At 41.2% G+C, this 23,149-nt stretch overlaps 1 protein-coding gene and 1 non-coding gene across 3 annotated transcripts; both read right to left on the reverse strand.

Moving 5' to 3' along the window:
* Positions 1-64: 64 nt before the first annotated feature.
* gata4 (GATA binding protein 4) lies at positions 65-8,039 on the reverse strand. Of its 2 annotated transcripts, none has more exons than XM_046372951.1 (6): positions 7,434-8,039; positions 2,349-2,515; positions 2,071-2,196; positions 1,426-1,507; positions 993-1,129; positions 65-746 (listed from the first exon to the last, which is right to left on the reverse strand). In XM_046372951.1, the coding sequence occupies exons 1-6, from the start codon at positions 7,954-7,956 to the stop codon at positions 621-623; spliced, it is 1,161 nt and encodes a 386-aa protein (XP_046228907.1). In that variant the 5' UTR covers positions 7,957-8,039; the 3' UTR covers positions 65-620. The 2 variants fall into 2 exon arrangements, with proteins under 2 accessions (XP_046228907.1, XP_046228906.1); XM_046372950.1 differs by having other exon boundaries at positions 993-1,144.
* Positions 8,040-23,043: 15,004 nt separating this feature from the next.
* On the reverse strand, positions 23,044-23,115 carry trnae-cuc. The gene has a single exon. It is a non-coding gene; the product is annotated as a tRNA-Glu (tRNA).
* Between the last annotated feature and the right edge of the window lie 34 nt (positions 23,116-23,149).

Here is a 23,149-nt window from a genome sequence, read left to right on the forward strand (position 1 = left end):
GGCACATCTACGAGTAAATAGCACTTGTGAGAGTGAAAATACACAATTGTTGTTTTTTTTAAAAATTATTATTATTAACTCGTAGTGACCCTTTAACTACACCTGCGACATGGTGCTACTTTTGACATTACAGTGTGCTGTTTGTGTTTCCATCCTTTTATGATAAATTGTCCATAACGTTATGAAAATCAAGACAAACATCTTGAAATAAATATAACTCTGATCATTGCTGTAGTGTGTCACTGGTTTATCTTACAGTATTCGGCAAACAGTTAATGCCCCTGCACTGGTAGAAAAGGTGAGAATGACACAAAAAGGTTTTTCACCTTTTTTTCAAGAGTTGTTGAGTATTTAATCACAGCGCTGCTCTTTAATGATCGTCTAACACAAACTCCATTCTGTCCTCTCAAGGATTCTGTGCAGTTCTGTTTAAGATCTCCATTTCTTTTGTGGTGCTTTGCATATCTGTCCCGGAGCGTTGAACTGAAGGCACTGCACGGTGTGAGGGCTGCGGGAACATCTGCATCCAGAGCGGCACTCTGCTGTCTGGAGACCGCTGTCTCTCAGCACAGTTTAATCAGTATAGACAGGTTGGTTTGAGATATCGGGTTGTAGGTCTTCTATGCCAGTATTAGGTTGTTCCAGGGTTCAGCTTTGGAGCCAGAGGACCCGCTGTGGCCCCCAGGGGACACCTTGAGAGGAATGGCCCCACCTTCAGCTGTCATGTAGGCTGGCAGGGCTGAAATCTAGACGGGATGTTGAGGAAAAGGATGAGAAGGCTGGTACAGCAATTTTGTCATGACTGCGAGCATAGAGAAGGACTTTCACATTTTCTTTTCCTTGTGTACATGCTTTTCTTGACTTATTAGACTGTTCAAGCTGAGTTTAACGAGCTATGACAGCCTCTGTCTGTTTTGCTGTCACTATCAAAGGCTGTAAAAGCAATTTTGGATATAAATATTGTCTGACATTGAACTGAAAAGGTGTCCAACCTGTGCGTGTGTGCTGTGGTGTGTGTACAAGCTGTGAGTGTCGGGCTCCGTCTTTATCTGGCGAGGCTCCTCCGTGGCGGCGGAGGCGGCACGGGGAGTGCTGCTCGGAGTGGGAGTCCCCTCGCTGCCTGGGGTCCCTGTGGAGCACAAATCTGAGGTCATCACAGACAGAATACACACATGAGTGGGCCTTGTTACATCCTCACATATGACATACTTTGAAAAGCCCTCATTCATTTGGTGAGGGGAAAATAAGACAGTGAGGCCACAATTTGCCGTTCTGCTTTCCTGCTCAGGATTTGTTTAAAATCTCTCGAACTCCATGAAGTTGGGCAACTGCTGCTTTATCTTATTAATGAGACAGATTTTCTCTATCTCTCATTTTGTTTATCCTTGATAGAATAATGATGATCGTAAGGGCATTGAAGCTCACCAGTTTGGGACTTGCTGAGGTTCTTGGGTTTGCGTTTGCGGGTCTGGATCCCCTCTTTCTTCATAGCCAGGGGTCGTGGTACCTGTCAAGACAACGAGGAATAACTTTAAGTAGATTTAAGTGAGATGGCATTTATGGAGGCTGGTGAAGGGGAAAAAAGGGAGAAGGACATGGCCGAGAAATGGATGGACATAAAGTATCTTGTCCTCAAAACATTTTTCAACTAATTTCTAAAAGTGTATTTTCAGAATCTGCAGAAATGGTTGTCCTTTTTATGCCTTTCTTGACTGATTATTAATTTATTTATTTTTTTAGCTTGATTTATGTCCCATCGAGATTAAAACATCTCTTTTTCAAGCAGCTCAGAGTTCATTTGGTTAAAAAGTTGAAACATTCAGAGGCTCTGATAGTAGCCATCCATTACACCAGACAAGTTTAGGTCAGACTTAATCATCATTGGATGGTTTGCACTGGAGCACCAATATGGTGATTAAATATGCGTTTACTTTGTCAATGCATACAGATGTTCTGTGTGTATTTTTCTTTGCAAAACATGATCTCAGATTCATTTAAAGAACGCTACGATGAAAAATGTGTTTAAGCTGATTATATTCAGCCGTCTCAGAGATGCACTTTCTGTCTCACCCCATGGAGTTTCATGTAGAGGCCACAGGCGTTGCAGACCGGCTCTCCTTCTGCGTTTCGTCGCCACAGGGTGGTGGTGGTGGTGTGGCAGTTGGTGCAGGACAGGCCCACCCTCCTTGAGGCAGACTGCAGTGTGCAAGATATGCACAAGATATCAAGAGAGATATTTGTTAAATAAAGAAGGATAAAGAGATAAATACCTCCGCTGTAAGCGAATTTATCATCCATTTAACATGCTGTATGTATGTAACACGCTGTGCTGCTTCACTGTCACCCACCAGCCGTCTCTGAGGCTTGATAAGCGGTCTGTTGATGCCATTCATCTTGTGGTACAGTCCGCAGGCGTTGCACAGGTAGTGGCCGGTACCATCCCGCCTCCAGAGGGGGGTCGACATCGCCCCACAGTTCACACACTCTCGTCCCTCAGCAAAGTCATCAAACAGGTCTGATGAAGAAATACAATAAGTTTTCCTTACCGTAATCTTTACTGTCAAACTTTATTGTCTTCTTTTTAAAAAAACTAATTCAGGAAAAAATAGTCTGATTTGTTCCCCACACTGATGAGGTCATAGTTACAGCCTTCATGGGTCATGTTTGGATTGTTAATGCGTGCTTATCCTTTATTAGCTGACTTGTGACTCAAGTCAGCTTGAAACACAGCAGAATCTGACCATTTAATAAACACTTTAATTAAGCACTTCTTCCACCACTTTATGAGCAAAAAACAAGTTCTTTAACACTCAGGCTTGAAAAGATTCTTCCAGAACTCCTCTAAATAAACTTAAACAAAGCATCCTGGTCAAGCTGAAGTCTGTTTTGGCAACGAGTTGAGAAAAACTGTCAAGTGCCACTCAGAGTTTCTGCTACTATTGTCGGCCAGTGGAAAGAAACTCAGATTGATTTTTACATCATCTCCACATGTTACTTCATATTAGAGCTTCATCATTTCTGCGATTCTTGGAGAAGTTAACTTCCAGCTGGGCTCATGCCACAAAAATTCTTTCCACCCTCCTTTAATAAACAGTTTTTGACACTGTCAGGGTAATTATCGAGCGCAGTGGCGTTTCTACTCCAGCAGGAGGCGCAGGCTAAAGGCCCCACACAGCATCCTGGAATCCCTCCCTTATCTTACTGCTCCCCGCGAGATAAAGAGCCAGCTGGAAATAGAGATGGACTAGAGCTCCATCATATTCAAACTCTTTGTCTATCACATCTCTCGCTCTCTCTCAGACAGCATGACATCTGATGAATGCAGTCTTCACTCTCTCATCTGTCACATGACAGAGCATCTCCCAAGAACCACTTAGCTGCTCAGGGCGAAGGAGACATCAATCTGCGGCGTGGAAGTGAAAGCTTGGCCTTTTTAGCAGAGATACCAGCAGCACGGGCAACAATGTCTATCAGATATATGAGGTCGCACTTCGAATAGCTTGAGGAAATAGTGTAAAAGTCCCATTTGAATCAGCTCATGTTGGGTTTTTAACTGTGGTTGTTATTCTTCTTCACATCGTATGAATCTGGCCTCCATCTGTTCTCTGTAACTGGAATGGCACTGATACACATGCAGGCCTCCTCCAAGGCTGAGAGCAAAACAAAGACGGCAGAGCGAGCTAACCTTGAGCCAGGCAGCAGCTGTAGCCAACACAACGCAGCAACACAAGACAATACACCAGAGAAATACTGCAGCGTCCGTGTCTCAATCTAAATGGAGGTTTATTTTTTTTTCCACTGCATAGATGTCAGTGCGTGTCTTTATCGGAGCGCAGTTTGAAAACCCCAGCAGTAGTAAGTCTATTAGAGGACAAAGGTGAAAAAAAAAGACGTTAATGAGGGAATACAGTGGCAATCTTTAAAAGTAACAAAGTTCATTTGCTCGGCTTTATCTGAACACAAGTCTGTGTTAGCTTTGCTTGAATATTTCCTTTTACTTAGATGTCATACTTTTTGTATTGTTCCTTTATACTCCACTACATTTATCTGATGGCTGTGGTCACTATTTATGTTTGATATGTGCACTTAAAGCATCGGAGCTAAAAAACACAAACTGTTGTAGAGTTTGTCTGCAGTTTGTGAACTGTCAAAACCCCACAAGCACCAAATATAGTAAAATAACCGAGGGGCAAAAATATTTAAGATGCTTGTACTTTACTTGAATATTCTCATTCTATGCTAGTCCACATTTCAGAGAAAAATACCGTGCTTTTTACTCCATAATATTAGTTGCCAGGTCTAGTTGCTTTATAATTTGTTTTTGGCAGGAAAAACAAAAGGTAAGTTTGTGAAATCTGGTGCTTTGTCTCAAATTAAACCAACAGTAAGCCAACAGTTAGGCCTATAGGAAATAGTTTAAATTAAGTTAGTTAATTATTTAGATTAAATTCAGGGGAGAGTAAAATTTTGCTTACACATTAATGTGTCAGTAATAATAATCTACTGATAATACACACCTACATGCGTTTGTAAAACACTTACTTTTAATTTGGATGCTATTTGCGTGTGTGCGCTCGCTTTTAATAATAAATCTTTTTTAGTAAGTAAAAGTATGCATATGCTTGTATTGTATTGACTTATTCTTCTCAAGTTGTTCTTTACCGCTAAAGCCATTAGTGGGCTTTTCTTTCTGTTCGATGGCTGAGATGAAAGCAGAGGCTTCTTGTGTGTGACGTGAGGAGGGAGACGTGTTTAACTTTCAGCACTGCTCTGATAATACAGATATGATGGATTATAAACTTAAATAACGAGATTTATCCTGAGCATATATCATAAAAGGGTTATACTGTGGGTACAAGAATAGCACAAGTGTAAAAGAAAAAAAAAAGATTTTGCAGTTTAAAGATAACATTTAAGACAGAATGATTATATCAGAAAGTGATAAAACTAAACATCTGATAATTTAATTTCTTACAGAGGGTATTTATAAGCCATTAATTAGATCAAAAATAAGACAGACTTAAGACTTAATTAAAAGCTCATATTTGATTGTGACATTTAAATAATCTCAGATGTTATAAAGAAGTACAGGAGTTCCTCAGCAAAAGGCAGGAATTATTCTATTTCCCATTTCCCATCATAATAAGATTCTTATTATGATTTATTTCTTCTCTAAGTGACTTTAAGGCGAGTGAGTTCACAGCTGAGGGAGTTTCTCCTTTCACTGTGTGCCTGAAAGGCCCCTTTAATTAAACACCGAGATTAGATTTAATTTGATGTGATTGTAAAACAATGAGGTGAGGACTGTCAGCGTTTTCCCCGTGAACAGACCACTCTGTGAGTGGAGTGTGACCGTAATCAGACGAGGAGGTCAGAGTGGATCAATGCTGTGGTCCGTCACACTCTTACACAACTCCTCTTTCCCCTGCTCCATCAAACAGGAGATTTGCCTCGTGGATGACAGTGTTTAATCACCACCCAGCAAACTATTTTTAACTGCCGTCAGTCTGGTCACATGCTTATTAACTGACAGACAGAAAGACTAGCTGATATTTATAAATGAGGGAGTAATCAGGCTGTTGATCAACTGCTAATTTGATGCTATTAATAAGTCCCATGTTGTGATCCAGCCCATCATATTAGCTTGTGAATTACATGATGATGTGAGAACATATGGCTTCTTCAAATGTGGAAATGAAAAACGTGAATGAAAAGACGTCCATCAGCACTGCAGAGGACATACACAACAGGAGAAACTCGTGAAGTAAATACAACACAGATTGGTAATGTAGATTATACAAGGTGCAAGTCACAGACAAGGAAAGACTGTCAAGCTAAGCAAAATCAATGAGTTGTGATAGTCCAGAGTGCAACCTGCAGCCTGCAGCCTGCAGCCTCAGGCCAGATTCACTCCTGGCACAGGGACAGAAAGCTGAAGCCGACTTGGACTTTTCAGAGGAGGAAGAATTCACTGTAAATCCTCACTAAGAAAAGGGACGCCTCAGTCGAATCCTGTGCTCCTGATCGAGTTCACATTCCCCAAACACAACTTCAGATCAAATCAGATCTGATCCCATAATGAGACCACATGCAGACAAACACAACTCATAAACCTGTAGTCTGTGTTATCGCTTCAGGTGTGGTTAAAAATTAATTGCTATCACTCCAATAATGTGACTTTGATTCATAAAAATATGCAAAACTTGTTCGTGGGTTGGTATCTTTGGTTACAAACAGCCAATCTGACTGCATGTTTATTCAGGAAATCCTGCATAAAAATGGTTTGAAAGCCCCCTGAAATAGAAATGTTATAGAATTCCTGTCTTTATCATCCATTAATTCCATTCACTGAAATCAATACGTTGTTCGTAAGTGTAAAAGTAACATTGAATGTATTAATAGCCAAAGTAAAGCCGACATAAAACGTGTGATAACACCACAATTAAAATGCAGCCATGCAGCAGCCACTAATCTCACCTCCAAGACTCTCAACTGACCCGTCAGCACGATTAAACGAGTCTGAGGCAGGTTAAACCGACAGAGAATTCAGGAATAAAAGCAGCCAAAGAAAAAAAAATAGTCTGGGTTTGTTTATCGAAAAACAAATGTGTGCCAAACATCATTAGAGACATAAATCCGTCTAATGAATATCACGGCATCGACTCATCTCGTGTGTCTGCTACAACTTTCTACATTTCTTTTATATTTTTGTGTGGTTGTAATCAAACGCGATGAGGGAAAGCTCACGCGCACGTCCTGCTGCGTTTAAATTTGACGTTAATTTTAGTGCTGCAGAAATGTGATGGACAGCAGCTTATTGTCGCATCTTTAAAGCAAAAGGCCTTAAGTTTGACTTTCCAGGACGTCCAGCCTCATATGTTCGTTTCACACACAAGAATTAGTTTTATAGATGTGTAAAAAAAAAAACAAAACTGAAATGCATTTAACCTCCTTGTATTTCAGGTTGTTATAATAATATTGATTTATTTATTATTTCAAACCTTTTAAATTAATGCACTCTAGCGTGTTTCTGTCTTTCAGCCCTGCACTTATCTGGATTAGTCTAAGGAGATAATTTCTGCTACAGGCCATTTTTTTAAGTGCAATTTTGTTTTTGCTTTGTTTTGTATATGTATATATATATATATATTATTTTTTCCAGACAGGACTTGCAACCTTTCCCCTTGTCCACGTGTGTGTTTTTTATGGCCATTGATTTTACTGTAATTGCCAACCCTTCACCGATCCATGACAAATATTCATAGTCTAAATAAAACAAACATGTTGTTCTCCCTTTGGCGACAGTGAAGCTGACAGTTTGACTTTCTTTACATTTCAAGAAGTCAAAACACCTTTTTAAAAAGCAGAACAGGCCTTTGTCCAGTAAATGCTAACATTTCAAAAGAATATAAACTATATCTCCTGTGGCTCACCTATGTTTGGGTGCCGTGTTGCGCCAGGAGGAGCGCCGGATTGGAGACCGTGGAGGACCGGGCTATCAAAGGGGGACGCCGGCCACGTCCCACCCACGTTCGGACTCACGTATGCCGGGTAGGGGCTGTGATACGACCCGCTGAGGCTCCGGGCGCCGTAGTGTTCCCTCCCGTTGGCGGAGATGTTGAGCGGACTGGTGTAAGAAGCTGTCGCGTCCCGCGCAGTGGCCACGCCGGAGGACAGAGGCGGGCTGGTGGAAAACGCGAAGCGCGGAGACACCGGTGCGTGACTGTACGAGGACACAGAGTCGGCACCCGGCTGAGCCCACGCAGAGTGGCTCACCACGGGGCTGCTCTGCTGCGACGCGCCGGGCGTCTGGAGGTAAGGCAGCGCCGGGATCATGGGGGTGACGACCCGCGTGGTGGGCACGTAAACCGGAGAGGTGCCAGCCGAAGCGTTGTGGAGAAATCCAGCCTCATAGGAAGGGGGTCCGTGGTTGGTTGTCATTATGCCCTGATACATATCCTCTCCTTGAAACTGGACATCCGTGTTGATAGAAAAGATAGTGAGAGTGTGGCTGCAGTTACGCACAGGATTGTATTTTAGTTTTTGATAGTATTTAACCCCAAAATATGTGATTTCATACAATCCGCAAAAGCTCTCTCGTCCTGAGTAAAAGAAAGAGTCGAGCAAAGGAACCGCTTCAGAAAATTAAGAATAAACTGAGAGAGGAGCCACAAGAGAGGAGGAGGAGGAGGAGGAAGAAGAAGAGGAGGAGGAGGAGGAGGAGGAGTGAGAGACTGCGCTGTGATCCAGCAGTTATCACCTCTCTCTCTCTCTCTCTCTCTCACACACACACACACACACATACACACACACACACGCTCTCCCCCAAATCAAGAAGAAAAGTGTGAAAAAATAATCTAATTAAACGTGATAATCTTACAGAAACTCGGCCATGCAGATTGAATTTCTGCGGTGGCTTCATTACCAGACATTTTCAAAAACGAACCTTGTTGTTTGTTTTTTTACTCATTATGTCTTTGCGGCTCTGAGCTGCATAAACGAACTTTTTTGTTGTGCTTTTGAATGTAATTTAATCAAGTGTATTTATTTTGGATTTTATTAATCATCAACCCTCCAAATTAAATATGTAAATAATAGCTTAATTGTGAATTAAACTAACGAATGAACGTTTTCAGTCGAGCTGAAGCCGATCAGTTTCTATTTCTATTTCTGTTATCTTTCTATCTTAAATAACCTGCAGTTCAAGTCGTTTTGAATACTGAACATTAAAGCGACTTTTAAACTATTAGCTGGTGATACGTACTGTTAAGGCTCCTTGAGTTTCTTCCACGTTACGGAAGGAACCGAAGGCTTCAGTCACCAAATATCAATAGTCTTTATCATTTGTCAAATATTTTTTTTTCTCGTTAATCTAGAATGAAGCATCGGATAAAACATGCGCTATTTGTCAAAATAATAATAATAACAATAATCGGTTGGCCATTGAGATAATCTCGGTTTTCGTCTTAATGATGGACAGTTTAATTCCCGAGAAAATAACTTAACTAGTCCGGTGCGTTTACGGAGCTTTTATATTGAAGGGAGCTCATCGTTTTCAGCAGGCCTGGTGTTTAAAGTTTTACAACGCAGGCCTAATATTTTTCTGCAAACGTGTCGTAGGTTGTAAATATTCCTAAATTAGAATAAATCTATTTACAAAACCGGTAGGTATGTTCGGGGTGGCTGTAAATATGTTAGATTTATAAACACGTGATTAATTAATGACATATTATTTAACCGTGTGGTCTCATCAATCGGGACAAGTAAGTCCTTCTTCCACAAAGTCATCCAGAAGGCCTATAGAAATAAATCAGCGATTAAAATGGCGAATGGAGGTTCACTGATTTGTTGGTTTCCATGCACATGTGTTGAACTTGCATTTCTTAAAAGCAACATGAAGGTGGTTTTTGTTTTTTGTTTTTTTGTTTTGTTTTTTTTTTCATGACAAATATGATGGATGGCTCTGGATGCTTGCTCGCCTTTAGTCGGAAGTCTCCGGCCGCTGTTGTCCCCGTGAGGACAGATTTATACCTGTCATCAACACCCGTGAACGTAAACACACCAGGCCATTTCATTGTGCAGCCACTTCCCACACACACAGCCGCTCGTTGAATTATGTGTGCGTGTGTGTGTGTGTGTGTGTGTGTGTGTGTTTAACTTTGCCGTCCATTTTTCCAAAAGGCATCGCAGACTCTGCTGTAGTTTCAATGCACCTTTCTTAAGGCAGACACTTTAATTGACTTGTCATAGCAGGAAAACCACAGGTGTAACTAAGAGCATGCATTATAACTCAATTCCATTCAAGTGCATTCCTAAATGGAATGGAGCCATCGTTAGTATAATTAATCTCACCTGTGGTTTTCTTGCTCCTTGTACAAATGTCTTTATTTCAATTTTTAGGCAATGCATTTAAAGTGTTTGTGAAAGGTGATTACCTGATTACATGACCAATCAGATCAACTGTATGCTTGGAGGAAATGCATCCTCTATTGATTTAAAAAAAAAAAAGAAACACACACACACACACACACACACACACACACACACACAAATCCCCTGACTCGCCAAAGGACTATATGTGAACTGACTTTTATCAGTTTTTTCTTTTTCTTTTTTCTTTTTTTTGTTAAAAAAATCAGAATTGATGCAATGGAAGCAGAGATATTGTCATTTTTACTCGGGATGCTCTTCTTCCTGGTGCCCACTTTAATCACAATGCAACCACGACCACCAGTCAGAAGTTCAGGTGTGTCATGTGTTGTGGGGCACAACAAAATTCCATACAACTCTTCTCACCAGTGCAGCAGCACTGCCCAAGACCTGTAAACAGACTTTCGTGTGTAAAATTGTGGCATTTACCTTTAAGTAGACTTAAAACGCATAAAGAGCCCACACTTGTGACTTGTCAGCACACTGTGAACATGAGGTACTCAAGATAAAGAATTCTAAAATCTATCTATCTATCTATCTATCTGTCTATCTATCTATCTATCTGTCTATCTATCTATAATAACTTTATTCAGTGGAGTTGATTCTCTGCTCCCCTCCCTCTCTTGTAGAAGTCGAATTGTGCAGTTTTGCCTCAGTGGAAATGGGGAACTGTCATCAATGTGTAACTGCAGGCTGATAACAGAACCACTGATTGGTGGCTAATAATATCAAGGTGTGGGTCCCTGTTGGCCTGTAAGGGTACAACGTCGCACCGACGTCAGAGAGCACTTTATGGCTCCGGTTAGGACTGGACTGAAATAAGGATTTCAGACACCTTTTCTCCTCTGCTTTGCCTCATTTTGTTGAAACAGCGTTAATACTCTCTAAATTCTAAGCGCTTTTAACGGCAAATGAATGAACAGCTGTTTTGTCACTGTGTGAGCCGTGCAGGTCAGAGTGTTCAGCTGTTTTTCTGCCATGGCAGCCAACCCTGGAAATGTTTCTTATATACAAACATATATATATAAGCTGTTTTGTCCTACTTTTTTTGTTGACACTCACTGCTTACTGTCCTGCACGAGAAGGTCACTTTCTTTTAGGTCGAATGCTGTTATGTCTCACACTGAGTAGTACACCTAAAAAGGAAATGCATATTAGTAAGTCTGCAGTAACTTTATTTGTGCGGCAATGTATTAGATGTTCTGTAAACAGAAAAAAAATTATGATTGGTTTGATTATGATTCCAAATTCACTTCTGTCACCTTGCAGGTATTTTTTTTAGATATCATACATCTAAAACATTTATACATGCTTGTCTGATACATTTTGATAACTGAATGGATCATTTTGCATCTGATAGTGCAGAATTAGCGAGCAGTGCGACAACTTCACTGAGAATGAACTCATCGGTTTCGATCAATAAGCCACGTGCAAGTGGTCACTGTGTCAGTAGTAGACAAATGCACTTCCTCTTTGTGCCAAAACACATGCAGTTTGCTTGAATGAACGAGAAATTCATTTGGCTGTGAACAACAAAGAAACTTTTCAGAGATTTCAGCTTGAAAAAGATAACTGGCACTGACGAACCGAATCAAAGTGAATAAGGAAAACCGTGGCATGCAAGAAAAATAAAAAACCAACAACGTGGAGATTACATGAAGAACGTAATGGGTGAAAAGTTTACAAAAATACCCGAAAAATCTGAGTTCATCCTCTCTTCATGTTACTGTACAGTACAGAGTGTGTTTTGATTTGTGTGTTTGCACATGCCAGGCTGTATCACTGACAGTGACAGAGGCCAGAGCCCATGAAAAGTCTGTGTGTGTGTGTGTGTGTGTGTGTGTGTGTTGTTTATCATTCTGTGTAATTGTGTGTGTGTGTTTTCATTGTGTATGAATGAAGAGGTGTTGGTTGAGGGACTAGATAGAGATGCTGGTATGTAGCGGACAGCATCAGACTGTTGCTGTTGGAGTAGAAAGTGTGTGTGTGAGTGTGTGAGTGTGTGTGTGTGTGTCCGAGGCACCAGGAAAACTGTCCCCGTCCTGGCTGGAGTAGAGACTCAATCTTTTGGGGTCGGTGACTTACTTTGGCCCTTCTTCCTTGCACACACAAACACACACATATACACAGACGCACACACACACATCCACACACACACACACACACACTGAGGCCAGAAGACTCCTGGCTCCAGGAAGAAGACTTCAAATGGAGAAGCAGGAAAACCCAGAAAGCAGAATACCAGGAACACACACACACACACACACACACACACACACACACACACACATCAGTCACTCAGTTGTACTCATTGATATTCTTCATTGCTGTTTTGCAAAGTAAGCAGAACGTTGTCATCTTGTCTGCATCTGTTCCTGCTGACCTCGTCTGTTTGTCTTGTTGTATGTGATCTGATTGATCACCTTGGATCCACTCATGTGATCGTGATAACAGTGAAACAGTGCTAATCGATATCAGCTCAGCGTCAGTCAAATGGACTCATGAAGAGCTTTGATTATGATTTGATTTGTGTTCCTGTTGGATTGTTTATTCATCCTTTTTTTCTTCTTTGATGAACCTCAGCTGACTTTTCTGAAAGTTCGACTTTATTGAACCAGACCTTCAAATCTGAGGGTGTGCACATTGCACACAATTTCACTTGTTGCACCAAAAAAAGGTAATTTATTTCATTAGCTATTGGCTCTATAAAGAAAATGTAGTTTGGCCTGTTATCAGTTGTGACTGTCCCCTGTTCTCTGCTTCTCTGAATGGTTTTAGTGACAAATGACGCTAATGTTAACCTTATTTGCTTCTATTTCTGCATTCATTTCTATACTTATTTGTTTTTACAGTATTATTCAGCTGTCTGTAAACCAAATTGTCCCACAGGAGGAACATTAAAACTCTCAACATATGTCTCTGTCTCTGACCACTGCCATGAGTCTACTGCTCTTAAGCTGATGTTTAAATATGTAAACTTTCTTTCAATTCGATTCAGATCTTTTTGATTTGTTCTCCTCAGTTCATATAATACAGTATATATCCCAATAAAGTGGCCCATTTTTGTGATCTGGTTCACTTTTAGTGTTAAAAACTTCAGTCATTTTCTTTTTGATCAAGTTTAAGTGAGTTGTTTAGGTAAATTAAATTGTGAGATCATGTTCACGTCTGTGTAAGCATGCGACTGTGTGGATTTGCATGTTATTCTAAGGTATTTGTATGTTATGCTTGCAGATTAAGTGTGTTTGACCAGGTAAGGTCAGGGAGTCACTCTGGGGAGACACCTGGGCTTCAGCAACACACACACACACACACACACACACCATTAACCAGAAGTGTGTGTTTTTGTTTTTGAATAAATTATTAACTCCTCAGTTGCAGGTTCTCATATGTAATGGCCTCAAGTGCCAACTAGCACTCTTGGTTCACACTGTTTGAAGAGCAGCGCAAACACATCACACAACACTCAATTACTGATGATAAGAATTCAATAATCAAAACCTCTTTTGTTCCGATGGGTTCCACTGTTTGTAAAGCTACTTAACCAGCTCACTCACACAAATATTTCTTTGACGCTTGAAATTCCACTCCTGGGTGTTGCTTGCTTCAAACGACGACTATAAAATTGAGAAAAATCCAAAAGAAGTTCTGGGACTGACTGATTAGAATCAGGTGAGTGTTGCGCACATTGTTCCATCTCCAAAATCAACCACTGACCAATCATATTGTTTGGATATCTGCCTCAGAGTGGGATGCCCCATGATACAGAGAGAGTGTGTGTGTATGTGAGCTATCGCGAGTGTATTTTTAGACGTGAAGACTCAGGGATCCCAGGACCTCTCCCTGTGATAAGCAGTGGCCAAAGTCCGTAGGCTAGCAAAGGCCTGAAAAGCAAATAGGGAACGCACACACACACGAACGCAGAGACAGTGTTTAATATGCTGATACGTGGGGCTTAGCTGCAGTGATGTGGCAGGTGGGGAGGAAAGCTATTTGTTTGTACCTGCGGGGGCAAGTTATTGCTAAGATTCAGGTTAGGTAAAGGTGAGGTGACATCATCAAAACAATGGATTCAGGTGTCTTTGAAGGGTTCATGTAGAGTTCATGCAGGGAGGGTTAAAGAGGCAGCCAAAATGGTGGAAGAAGAAGAATCAGAGTGTGATGGAGGAAGAATGAGAGAAGAAGTGTGAGAACGTGTCATAGCCATTGAAAGCTTTCTTCTGCTGTCAGTCAAAGGATGGCTCCTCCCTCTATCAAAACACTGTAAGAGAAAACAAAAACACAATGAGGAAGCCAGAGGAGAAAAGGTTCCTCAATTCAGGGACGGTCATAGCGCACATACCCCGATAACAACAGGAATATTTCTGTTTGCACAAAGAGAGGAGGGGTGTTGGAGAAGAAATGTTTGACAAATTGGTTGCTTCTGAAAAAACAAAAAGAGGACAGAAAAAAGAGGGAATAGTCAGAGAGGAGGAGAGGGGAGATGCCACCAGACAGGAGGAGCAGTGGAAAACAAAAGAGGCTCCACACTCTGCTCTGTCTTATCTGTCTGAGGGTCTTATCCACCACTGGCTCTGTTAGTGTAACCCCATTCCCTCCCTCCTTCCCTCCATGCTGGCCACTCTCCCTCCACCTCATCCCTCCATCTCCAGTCCCCCTCCCACCCCTCTGCTGCTTGCTTGCTGCGGACCCCGTTATCAGGACAGGGCTGACGTCAGGGGGCCCACTGGTGCTGGGGGGCCGGAGACGGAGGCTGATAGCGCAGCAGCGGCTGCCTCCACACAGGCTGTGGGAACCACAGACCCAGCCCACGTCGACCCAGTGGCCCCGCACGTCCACCACGAAAATACGTACAGAGGTGAGGATGTGCAGTTGATTCGTGAAAGCACTCACACTTTCTGTGATTTTTTTTTTTTAAGATGGAGAACATAGTTAAAAACAGTGTAGTTTAAAAAATACATATTGTGAGTATTTTTTAAAGCTCAGATTGGTATTTTTTATACTAAAAATGTTTAAATTTGACTATACAGGATATGCCTTTTTTTCTTTTAAACAAAGATTTATAGGTTGACTCATTGTGGCCCGAGCATTTCTAAAATCCTGATCCATATACACTATGTAGACAAAAGTATCCAGACACACCTCTTTATGGGGCTGTTTTGCTTCCAATTTTGTGGTAACAGTTTGTTGAAGGACCTTTTCTATTCCAGCATGACTGTGCCCCACTGCACAAAGCGAAGTCCGTAAAAACATGGTTGGATGGGTTTGACATAGAAGAACTTCACTATTTTTGACTATACTTGACTACTAGTCTATTTGTCTAGAATGCAGTATCTTTAAAGGTCCTCTTGGTGTGATGGTCAGGCGTCCCAATACCTTTGTCTATATAGTGTATCTACAGCACATCTTGCACAGTGACAAATGAATATCTAATGTCTATATCTATTGTGTTTGCTTGCATGTATGTTCTTAATATTGCAAAACAGCAAGATGCCCTCATAGACTCAGCAGTCTCTTTTCTAACTTAAACATCTCGTCCACAGCAAATACAAATTGTGCTATTAGTGAACTGTTTATCAAAACGTCTGAACGCTTTATCCACTTCTATAAAAAGAGCGTGTCTTGTTGCATCAGATACGTCCCAAGACGGCAGCATTACTGTAAGCTAATAAGTTACAGTAATAGGTTATTTTTGTCACAATATTTCCACAGTGACTGATTGAAACTGAATAAAAACAAAGAGCACAAGTTCAGGGGATCACTTAATGCATGATAAATCACATGTTTTCAAATTCATTCTTAAGAAATCAATTCCCCAGACACCCTTTCGGCCTGATAAAACTGCATATGACAGATATTATGTGGAGAAGGAAACTGTCATTTAGGTTGAAGATAAAGCTGGGGTTATGTGATGCTCATCAGCCCACGTATCTCTACAAATGATGTCAGGGTTGGAATTAGTCCATGAGACATGAATTCACTGGAGGAAAAATTAGGGAATTAATTGCCTAAGACTAGGTTAAGGAGGCACTTAGCCCTGAGTGGTGGAATGGCTATTGTCACGCCAAAAAATCTGTAAAGTGTGTGTGTGTGTGTGTGTGTGAGAATGTTGGTACGGGTCAACAGGTGCAAGTTTGACGTGAGGGGAGTGAGCGTCGAAGTTGGCGAGTTTCACATCATTAGTCGCAGGTGCAGCACTCCCAAAATGTGCAAACACACACACACACACACCTGCAAGAACTACTCGGGTCATCTAAACCTTGTTAATTATCATCCCTCGACATCGTTACATCCACTGAATCTTTCTCGTCTGACTCACTTACAGTAATGGGAGTGAACTGAACCATCAATCTGCCAGTTACACACACACATATATTTCCACGTCTTCCTCCGTGCGTCTCAGATGTTTTCAGAGATGGATCTGTCGGATGGGGAGTGGAGACACGCTTATCAGTGTGTTGTCCTCGATAAGGCGGAGAAGATTTGTAACGGTTGCAGTGTGTGTGTGTGTGTGTGTGTGTGTGTGTGTGTGTGTGTGTGTCTTTTGCTCTCTCTCTCACTGTGACCTCTCCTCGGTCGAGAAAGTAGGAGGGAGAAAAGTGTGGCCTTGACAGAGCGAGAAGAGGGGGCGAGATGTAAAATAAGAATCGGTAAAAGAAGGAGACCTTTGTTTTCTGAGTTGCTTGTTTTCCTCCTCCACCTTCTGCCGTCACTTTCTCTCACTCTCTTTGTCAGACACCCACACTCCCCAATGTTCACTAGTGGCCGTGGCGTTCTTGGGTGTAAATAACTGTAAAATAAGTGAGAGACTGGGAGTAGAGGTGAATGTAAGAGAGAGAAAGGAGAAATGCAGTTTGGCTGCACATGACAGTTTGAACTCTAAATTCTCTGAGGATTCAGTGTGAAGAAATGATTGGTAATATGGTAGTGTTATCAAGAGGTTTCCTGAAAAATATGCACGGGATGTTTTTATTAAATTGTTTTAATTCTAACAGGCAGCAAACAGGCAGTTCTTCCAGTGCTCAGTACAGGAGTCTATTGAGTCTGTGTCTGCATCAAATCTATTCTAAATATACAACTGAGCCTTAAACAGCAGAAATACAGTGGCTGTACAATACAATTTCTAGCTACACATCACACATTTCAGCAAATAAACCTGAGGTATAAACACCTTGCAAATCTAAGTGTATGGACAAACATGCATGTGGTCAGCACCACCTGGGTATACGACATTGCTCAATGTCTGGAAAACCACGCAGCTGCTGTCTGCTGGACAAGTTCTGTGCATGTTAACAAGTGGGAGCAGTGAAAGTTAGGGGCAGCAGCAGCAGAAGTTAATATGTTAATTCACAAGTTTGCAGTTGAAGGAAAGATCAGAACCAAATCTGGCATTACGACGGACTTTGCTCTTAATACCGGATAAGAGGATATTAAAACTTTTTTTTTTTAAAAAAAGGGACACGTTTAGCCATATTTGCTTCACTGACTGATTTCTCACTCATTCAGCGCTCAGCCATGACTCACTGTATCCCAAATTTGCATTCTCCATCTAAAAGATAAAGTAGCAAGACAGCAGGGTGACATTAAACCACTTAAAAACGTCTGCGGATGGTGTTACATACTGGGGAAGCAAGTCATTAAGTCATGAATCATGTGATCACCTTCCAACCAATGGCATATCTAAAGTCCTCTTCTCTCTTGGTAGTCTGCCGCACTGCCTGTCTAGGTGCCCCCCCTCCTCTCCCAGATGAGCTCCCTGGGTGACATGATAAGCACTGGTCTCATTAGTCTTTTTAATTGGTCCAGAGCAGTTGGAGTGAGCCGGTCTGTGGTCTGGCCACATGCCAGGCTAAAGTAAACCGACCCAGTGGAAACACTATACAGGCAGACCAACAGATCACAGAGTGCAATGTCGAGGAGCACAAAGACAGCTTTTGATTTAGCCCAAAATAAATGGGGAGTTTATAGAATACCTTTAATTAGGCCGCACCAAATTCCGTTGATGCTGAAACGATTTAAAAAGTTAGGGCTTGTGGAATATTTCTCACGGGCCCTGCTTTGTTAGATTTTACAAATCGCACAAGGAATCCATTTCTAAACACAGCAACTCCCTTCACTTGACAGCCTGTTGGCCTTCTTTTGTACCCTAAAAACTCAGAGCTGCTTCCATAGATCAAAATCAAAAGGTATTTTTTGTCCTCTGGATGAGCGTGAAACAGAACAACATCAAAGTCTCACATTTAGTCTTTCAGAGCTTTTGTTTATCTGTTTATTTAAGTGTATGCTCTTTGTTAAAGATAATAAAGATACTAATTAAAGATACTTATCTTTAATTGGTAATTATTGCTACTATTTGGAATTTGTCAGTGTGTTTTATGCCTTTCTAGTACTGTACATGTGTGGCACGCTGTGCACAAGCATGCGTGTGTGTGTGTGTGCATGCGTATGTGTGTGCGTTACACCGTCCCGTCTATAGCTAGAGGGGGATCCATCAAAGCTTATCATTATAAGTAAACATGACAGAGTGGACAAAATGTCTTGTGCGCCGCCAGACCTGCTATCTAACCACAAGCTATATCTCTGATGATGGACTGATGTGGCGCTGGCTTGGACTAACCAGAGTCTGAGTGTGAGAGTGGGAGTGTATATGTACGAGTGCACGAATACACACACACGAAAACACACACATCAAAAGACGTGCACATGTAGACACTCAGACACAGTAAGCACACACTCAAGTTACCTCTAACATGGCCCTTATATCTTTTGCCTCTTAAAGGAATATTACCTTTGCAATACATGAAAAGCTGACTTATCGCACAATCCAGTGAGCAGTCATAGTACATATAGGAATTTATAGCTGTTATTTATTGGCCCACATTTGGGGCGGGGGGTTCATAGTTTTACTTATATATTGAGCAGTGACTGTGTTTTTTCTTCTGAAACGTGATGGTTACTGTACAGGAAAAGTCTGTTTTTACGGGAGATGAGATCAGAGGAGATTTATTAGCGACCTTAGCTAATAGTTCATGATCTGTACTCATTATAATGGTGTTGGAATATAGACCTTTGTTAGCATGAACTGGGGTATGTCAAGCAAGGTTATTAAATGTCAGAGGAATACCTGGGTACTGAACATGTACGCATCTATAGAATTAGATTTTTAAAAACTTTTTTTTTTTTTGCATTTGCATTTGCCCAGGGCAGGGTGAGGTTTGTTGCGCTGAGGTCAGCTTGTGTGTTCTTCTACTTGTTACAACACCACTGATAAGGAGGGTAAACAACCATGCACTGTTTGCTCCCCTACCACGGCCATGTGATCAAAAACACAGATGAGAGGTTGTCTGTGTGTGTGTGTGTGTGTGTGTGCATGTGTGTTTGAGAGGGCGACATAGAGCTTATGTCCATCTCTCCTTAAGATTTCCTACACCGTGTGCTCCTTCCTCGAGGTGTGGCTCCTGCACTGTCTGGACGTTTAACTTTAAGAACCGAAACCCTGCCGTTGATAACCTTTCCCCTGCTGTTCAGTTCCTGGGTCACAGGTCATGGCTGCAGTGCTTCAGCTGACTTGGCAGATTGACAGAAGGTGTAGTGGCACTGGATGGTATACAGTATAGAGTGTGTTTCAAGCCATGTCTCCATCACTTTCATTCCCTTCTCCGTCTTTGTTAACTGACTGGTGCAAGTGGTCAGTGTGTGTGTGTGTGTGTGTGTGTGTGCGCGCGTTCGTGTGTTTAGGGGGGGTCATTAACCTCATGGTAACGTAGAAGGTGGTCTTTCAGTCACTCTCTCCTAGACCACCAACGGAGTCTCCATCACATCTAAAGTACTAAAGCTTGTGAGGTGTGATTCTCAAGTCTTTAGAAAACATGATGTAAAACATCCTGCTCCCACATGGGTTGGATGAGAATACTACTCATGTGTCTTTATGGTAATTCTGACTCTTCAATTAGCATCAGGTTATCTTAGCTTGGCATAAAGATTGGAAACAGGTGAAACGGCTGGGGGGGAACAAAAGAGTGATGTGAATAAAATATCCAAAAATGTCAAACTATTCATTTAAAAGACAGGAGATTTAAGGAGGCTAAGGTACAAATCGGTTGGGCTCTGAACTGCCCGCAACACAGCAATTTAGTAATTCTATTAGCATATGATTTTGTAATTTGATGTGTATTGTGTTGTTTTTGTGAATTAAAAACTATTTAAAAAAACATTGTTATTGAACATCATTTTAATCAAGAGTCCTGTCTGATGTGTAAACCGTGTCCCTTTATGTCTTCATCCCAAATAGGTTACATATTAGCAAGCTAATGTTAGCTCTCCTGTAGCTGTGGAGCTAGATAGGCCCACTAATCTCTACACTGACATAATTAATTGTTTGTGTTGCACAAAACGTTTTAATTTAGTTATCAATGAACTGACTGAACAACAAAAGGTGGAACAAGCCAAAAATAAGTGAAATATTTCTAACACTGTGACTGTGTTTAAGCATCTATTTTTATATGCATTCAGTGATTCATAGCTATATAGAAACTGGTAGGCAATAGAAACATCAGTTTTAGTTTAAGTGGCTTTTGGAATGAAATTCTAACTTTCTTTCTTGCATCAATAACCTCAGTGCAGAAGTTTGTCAGTCTGTCAGGCTGTTGGCTCTTAAGGTTTCCAAGTGGGACTCTTTTTTTTTATTATTTAACAGGTGCTGTCACTAACTTCATTATTAACAACTCCCACTTAAATATTTTGTGATCCAATGTGTTTATTGCACAACAGTCTGTCAGCATTTTCTCTACACATAAAAACATCCTCCGATGGAAAATTTCCTAAGATAAAGCTGCATTTTTTTTATTTTTTGTTTTGCAGGTTTTGTTCGTTACAATGAATTACAGTTCCCATTATTTCCTATGAATTATCATTTGTGTGACATATCCTTTTTCAATGTTTAGGTTTTGCAGCTTCTTGTACTTGAAGTTATCAGTAACTGTAGTCTACGCTCGAAGTGTATGACGTCTGAGGGAAATGATTTTACACCTCCCCAAGGCCTGTGCTGGGTCAGATCTTTGTGACTACAACAATCTAAAAAGATATAAGCAAGATATTTTCATCATTTACACTGCCTTAGCAAAACGGGGCACTGAATACAATGACAGAGAGTTTAGTCGCTGCTATTGCCATTTTGACTGTTTAAACACCCCCACCCTTTCAACACAAGTGTGTTTGGACTTGAATGCCCCTGTGTAACAGTAATATTAACACAATAAACACTGTAATGCTTCCAAGCTGTTTGTGGGCCATAATGGGACAGTACTGTAAAAATTCTAATATCAGAGGCTGAAATGAGTACCTGTATGAAACCTGTATACTACATAGATCATATATAACAGGGAGACCCAGGGCACTATAGATTTGATGGACTTAGACTATTATTATAGCCCTGTCTGAAAGCCACATCTTGAAAACATTACTCAGTAAAGAGTCAAAAGTTTACTACAGCTCATCCTTGGGTTTTCTTTCTTTTTTCTTTTTTTTACGTGCTTAAATTTCTGTGAAGCTGCCCTGCTCCGACTGCCTCAACATGATTTCCTTTTCTGTCTTCTGTGTTTTCAAAGCTGTGCTTCCAGGAAGGAAAAACAGAAAAGCAAAGATAACTTGCAATACCAAACATAAAAACAAATATATTAGAAATGTGGAAAGGGAACAAAGGGCAAGCGGTGAACGGTGACATTTGTGTGGCTGTCACCATGGTCATTTGAAGGTTCTGCTGGTCCTGAAGGGGGGCGATGATACCCAGAGCCCCAGGGTCTCTGCCAACACAAACCTTGCTCCCAACTAAACAGTCTCCCACAATCCCTTGCTTCAAGCAGGGTAGGGAGAGGAGGGGGTAGAGAGGGGTTGATGAGAGTCTGAACAGGATGGAGGAGGGACACACCGGCGCCATGGCGATCCCTAAGACAACTTATCTGCTCTCTCACAATGATAGCGCCTGTCAAAATAACTGCCAAGATACATAGCCAGCCAGGAACTGGTTAACTCCCGCATTGTCCAATCAGAGGGCCTACCGCCGGGATCTCTGACTTTCCCCACCTTAGAGAGCTCTCCAAGACCCTCGTTACACACAAACTCACACTATCTCTGTCTTGTTGCTCTCTATCTCAAACAGGTTCAATTCCACTAAGTTGTAATGGAAGGCATGACAGAAACCATTGCACTACATTTACATAAGAATTACATTCAAGTTGATGTCACAAATATTTAGTGAATATTGTCAGTTGGCATACGCACACACATACACACCGTCTTCTCTGTGGGAAATGCTAGCAAGAGATCTTTATTGCTTCAACACACTGTTTTGAATGTTATTTGTTCTTTTCTTTGACATGTAGTGACAAATAAGCTCATGAAGGTCACAGGGCACTGTTTTAAGGTGCAATATTTTTCACACTTTTTCATGGGTTGCTCTACCTACCTAATACAACAGGCCCTCTTCTAATTGTGATGAACTGTCGCCACCTGTCGGTACTCTTGCGTAATCGTTCTGGAGGTGGTCAAGAGGTGACAAAGTCAAGGGTAGACTAATGCGTATTTCACCCATGCGTTTAGTGTGGGGTGAATGGTTTAATCACTTATTCAATCAATCACTTGTCAATTATTAAAAGTACAAGACTTTTCTTATTTTTTACACGAATTAAACTGTATTTTTTTTCTTCAGACCTTAAAAATATTATTCTAATGAAAGTGAAACTCTATGAATAGGTAACAAGAACACGTGACAAAACCTAAAAGCTTGAGAAGGTCAGTCTGTGGCAATTTATCTCAGCCTTTATCATTTAAAAAGTTAGGAAAGGCAATGCGACAACGGAAAAGTACAATTTAAAAAAGACAAACATTACATGGAGTATCTTGCTTTTGAATGTGAGTCTAAAACGTACGAAGCAGTACTTGTTATTTTCAATTACATTTCAAAACGGCGGTGAAGCAATTGTATTAAATTACATGTTGGTCTTGACGTTAGTAAATAATTACAGTTATTTATTGCACCGCAATTCACAGGCGTGTCTGTGATCTGAGAAAGACCGTCAAAACGAAGAGTATTGTGGATGAAGTAGAAAAATTGTGTTCCCTGACCGGGAATCGAACCCGGGCCGCGGCGGTGAGAGCGCCGAATCCTAACCACTAGACCACCAGGGAGATCTAGGTAACGTTAGAGTGAACACCTATTTAT

Source organism: Scatophagus argus, chromosome 19, assembly GCF_020382885.2.
Source record: "Scatophagus argus isolate fScaArg1 chromosome 19, fScaArg1.pri, whole genome shotgun sequence".
Classification (NCBI taxonomy): domain Eukaryota; kingdom Metazoa; phylum Chordata; class Actinopteri; family Scatophagidae; genus Scatophagus; species Scatophagus argus.

What these genes read in the sequence shown, in the direction of transcription:
- gata4 (XM_046372950.1), bottom strand. Translation starts at nt 7,956, where the DNA reads ATGTATCAGGGCATAATGACAACCAACCACGGACCCCCTTCCTATGAG. An exon ending in CCTCAGCAAGTCCCAAACTG is followed by an intron (nt 1,145 to 1,425) that starts GTGAGCTTCAAT and finishes TGATGACCTCAG; the next exon opens with ATTTGTGCTCCACAGGGACC. An exon ending in ACCACAGCACACACGCACAG is followed by an intron (nt 747 to 992) that starts GTTGGACACCTT and finishes CATCCCGTCTAG; the next exon opens with ATTTCAGCCCTGCCAGCCTA.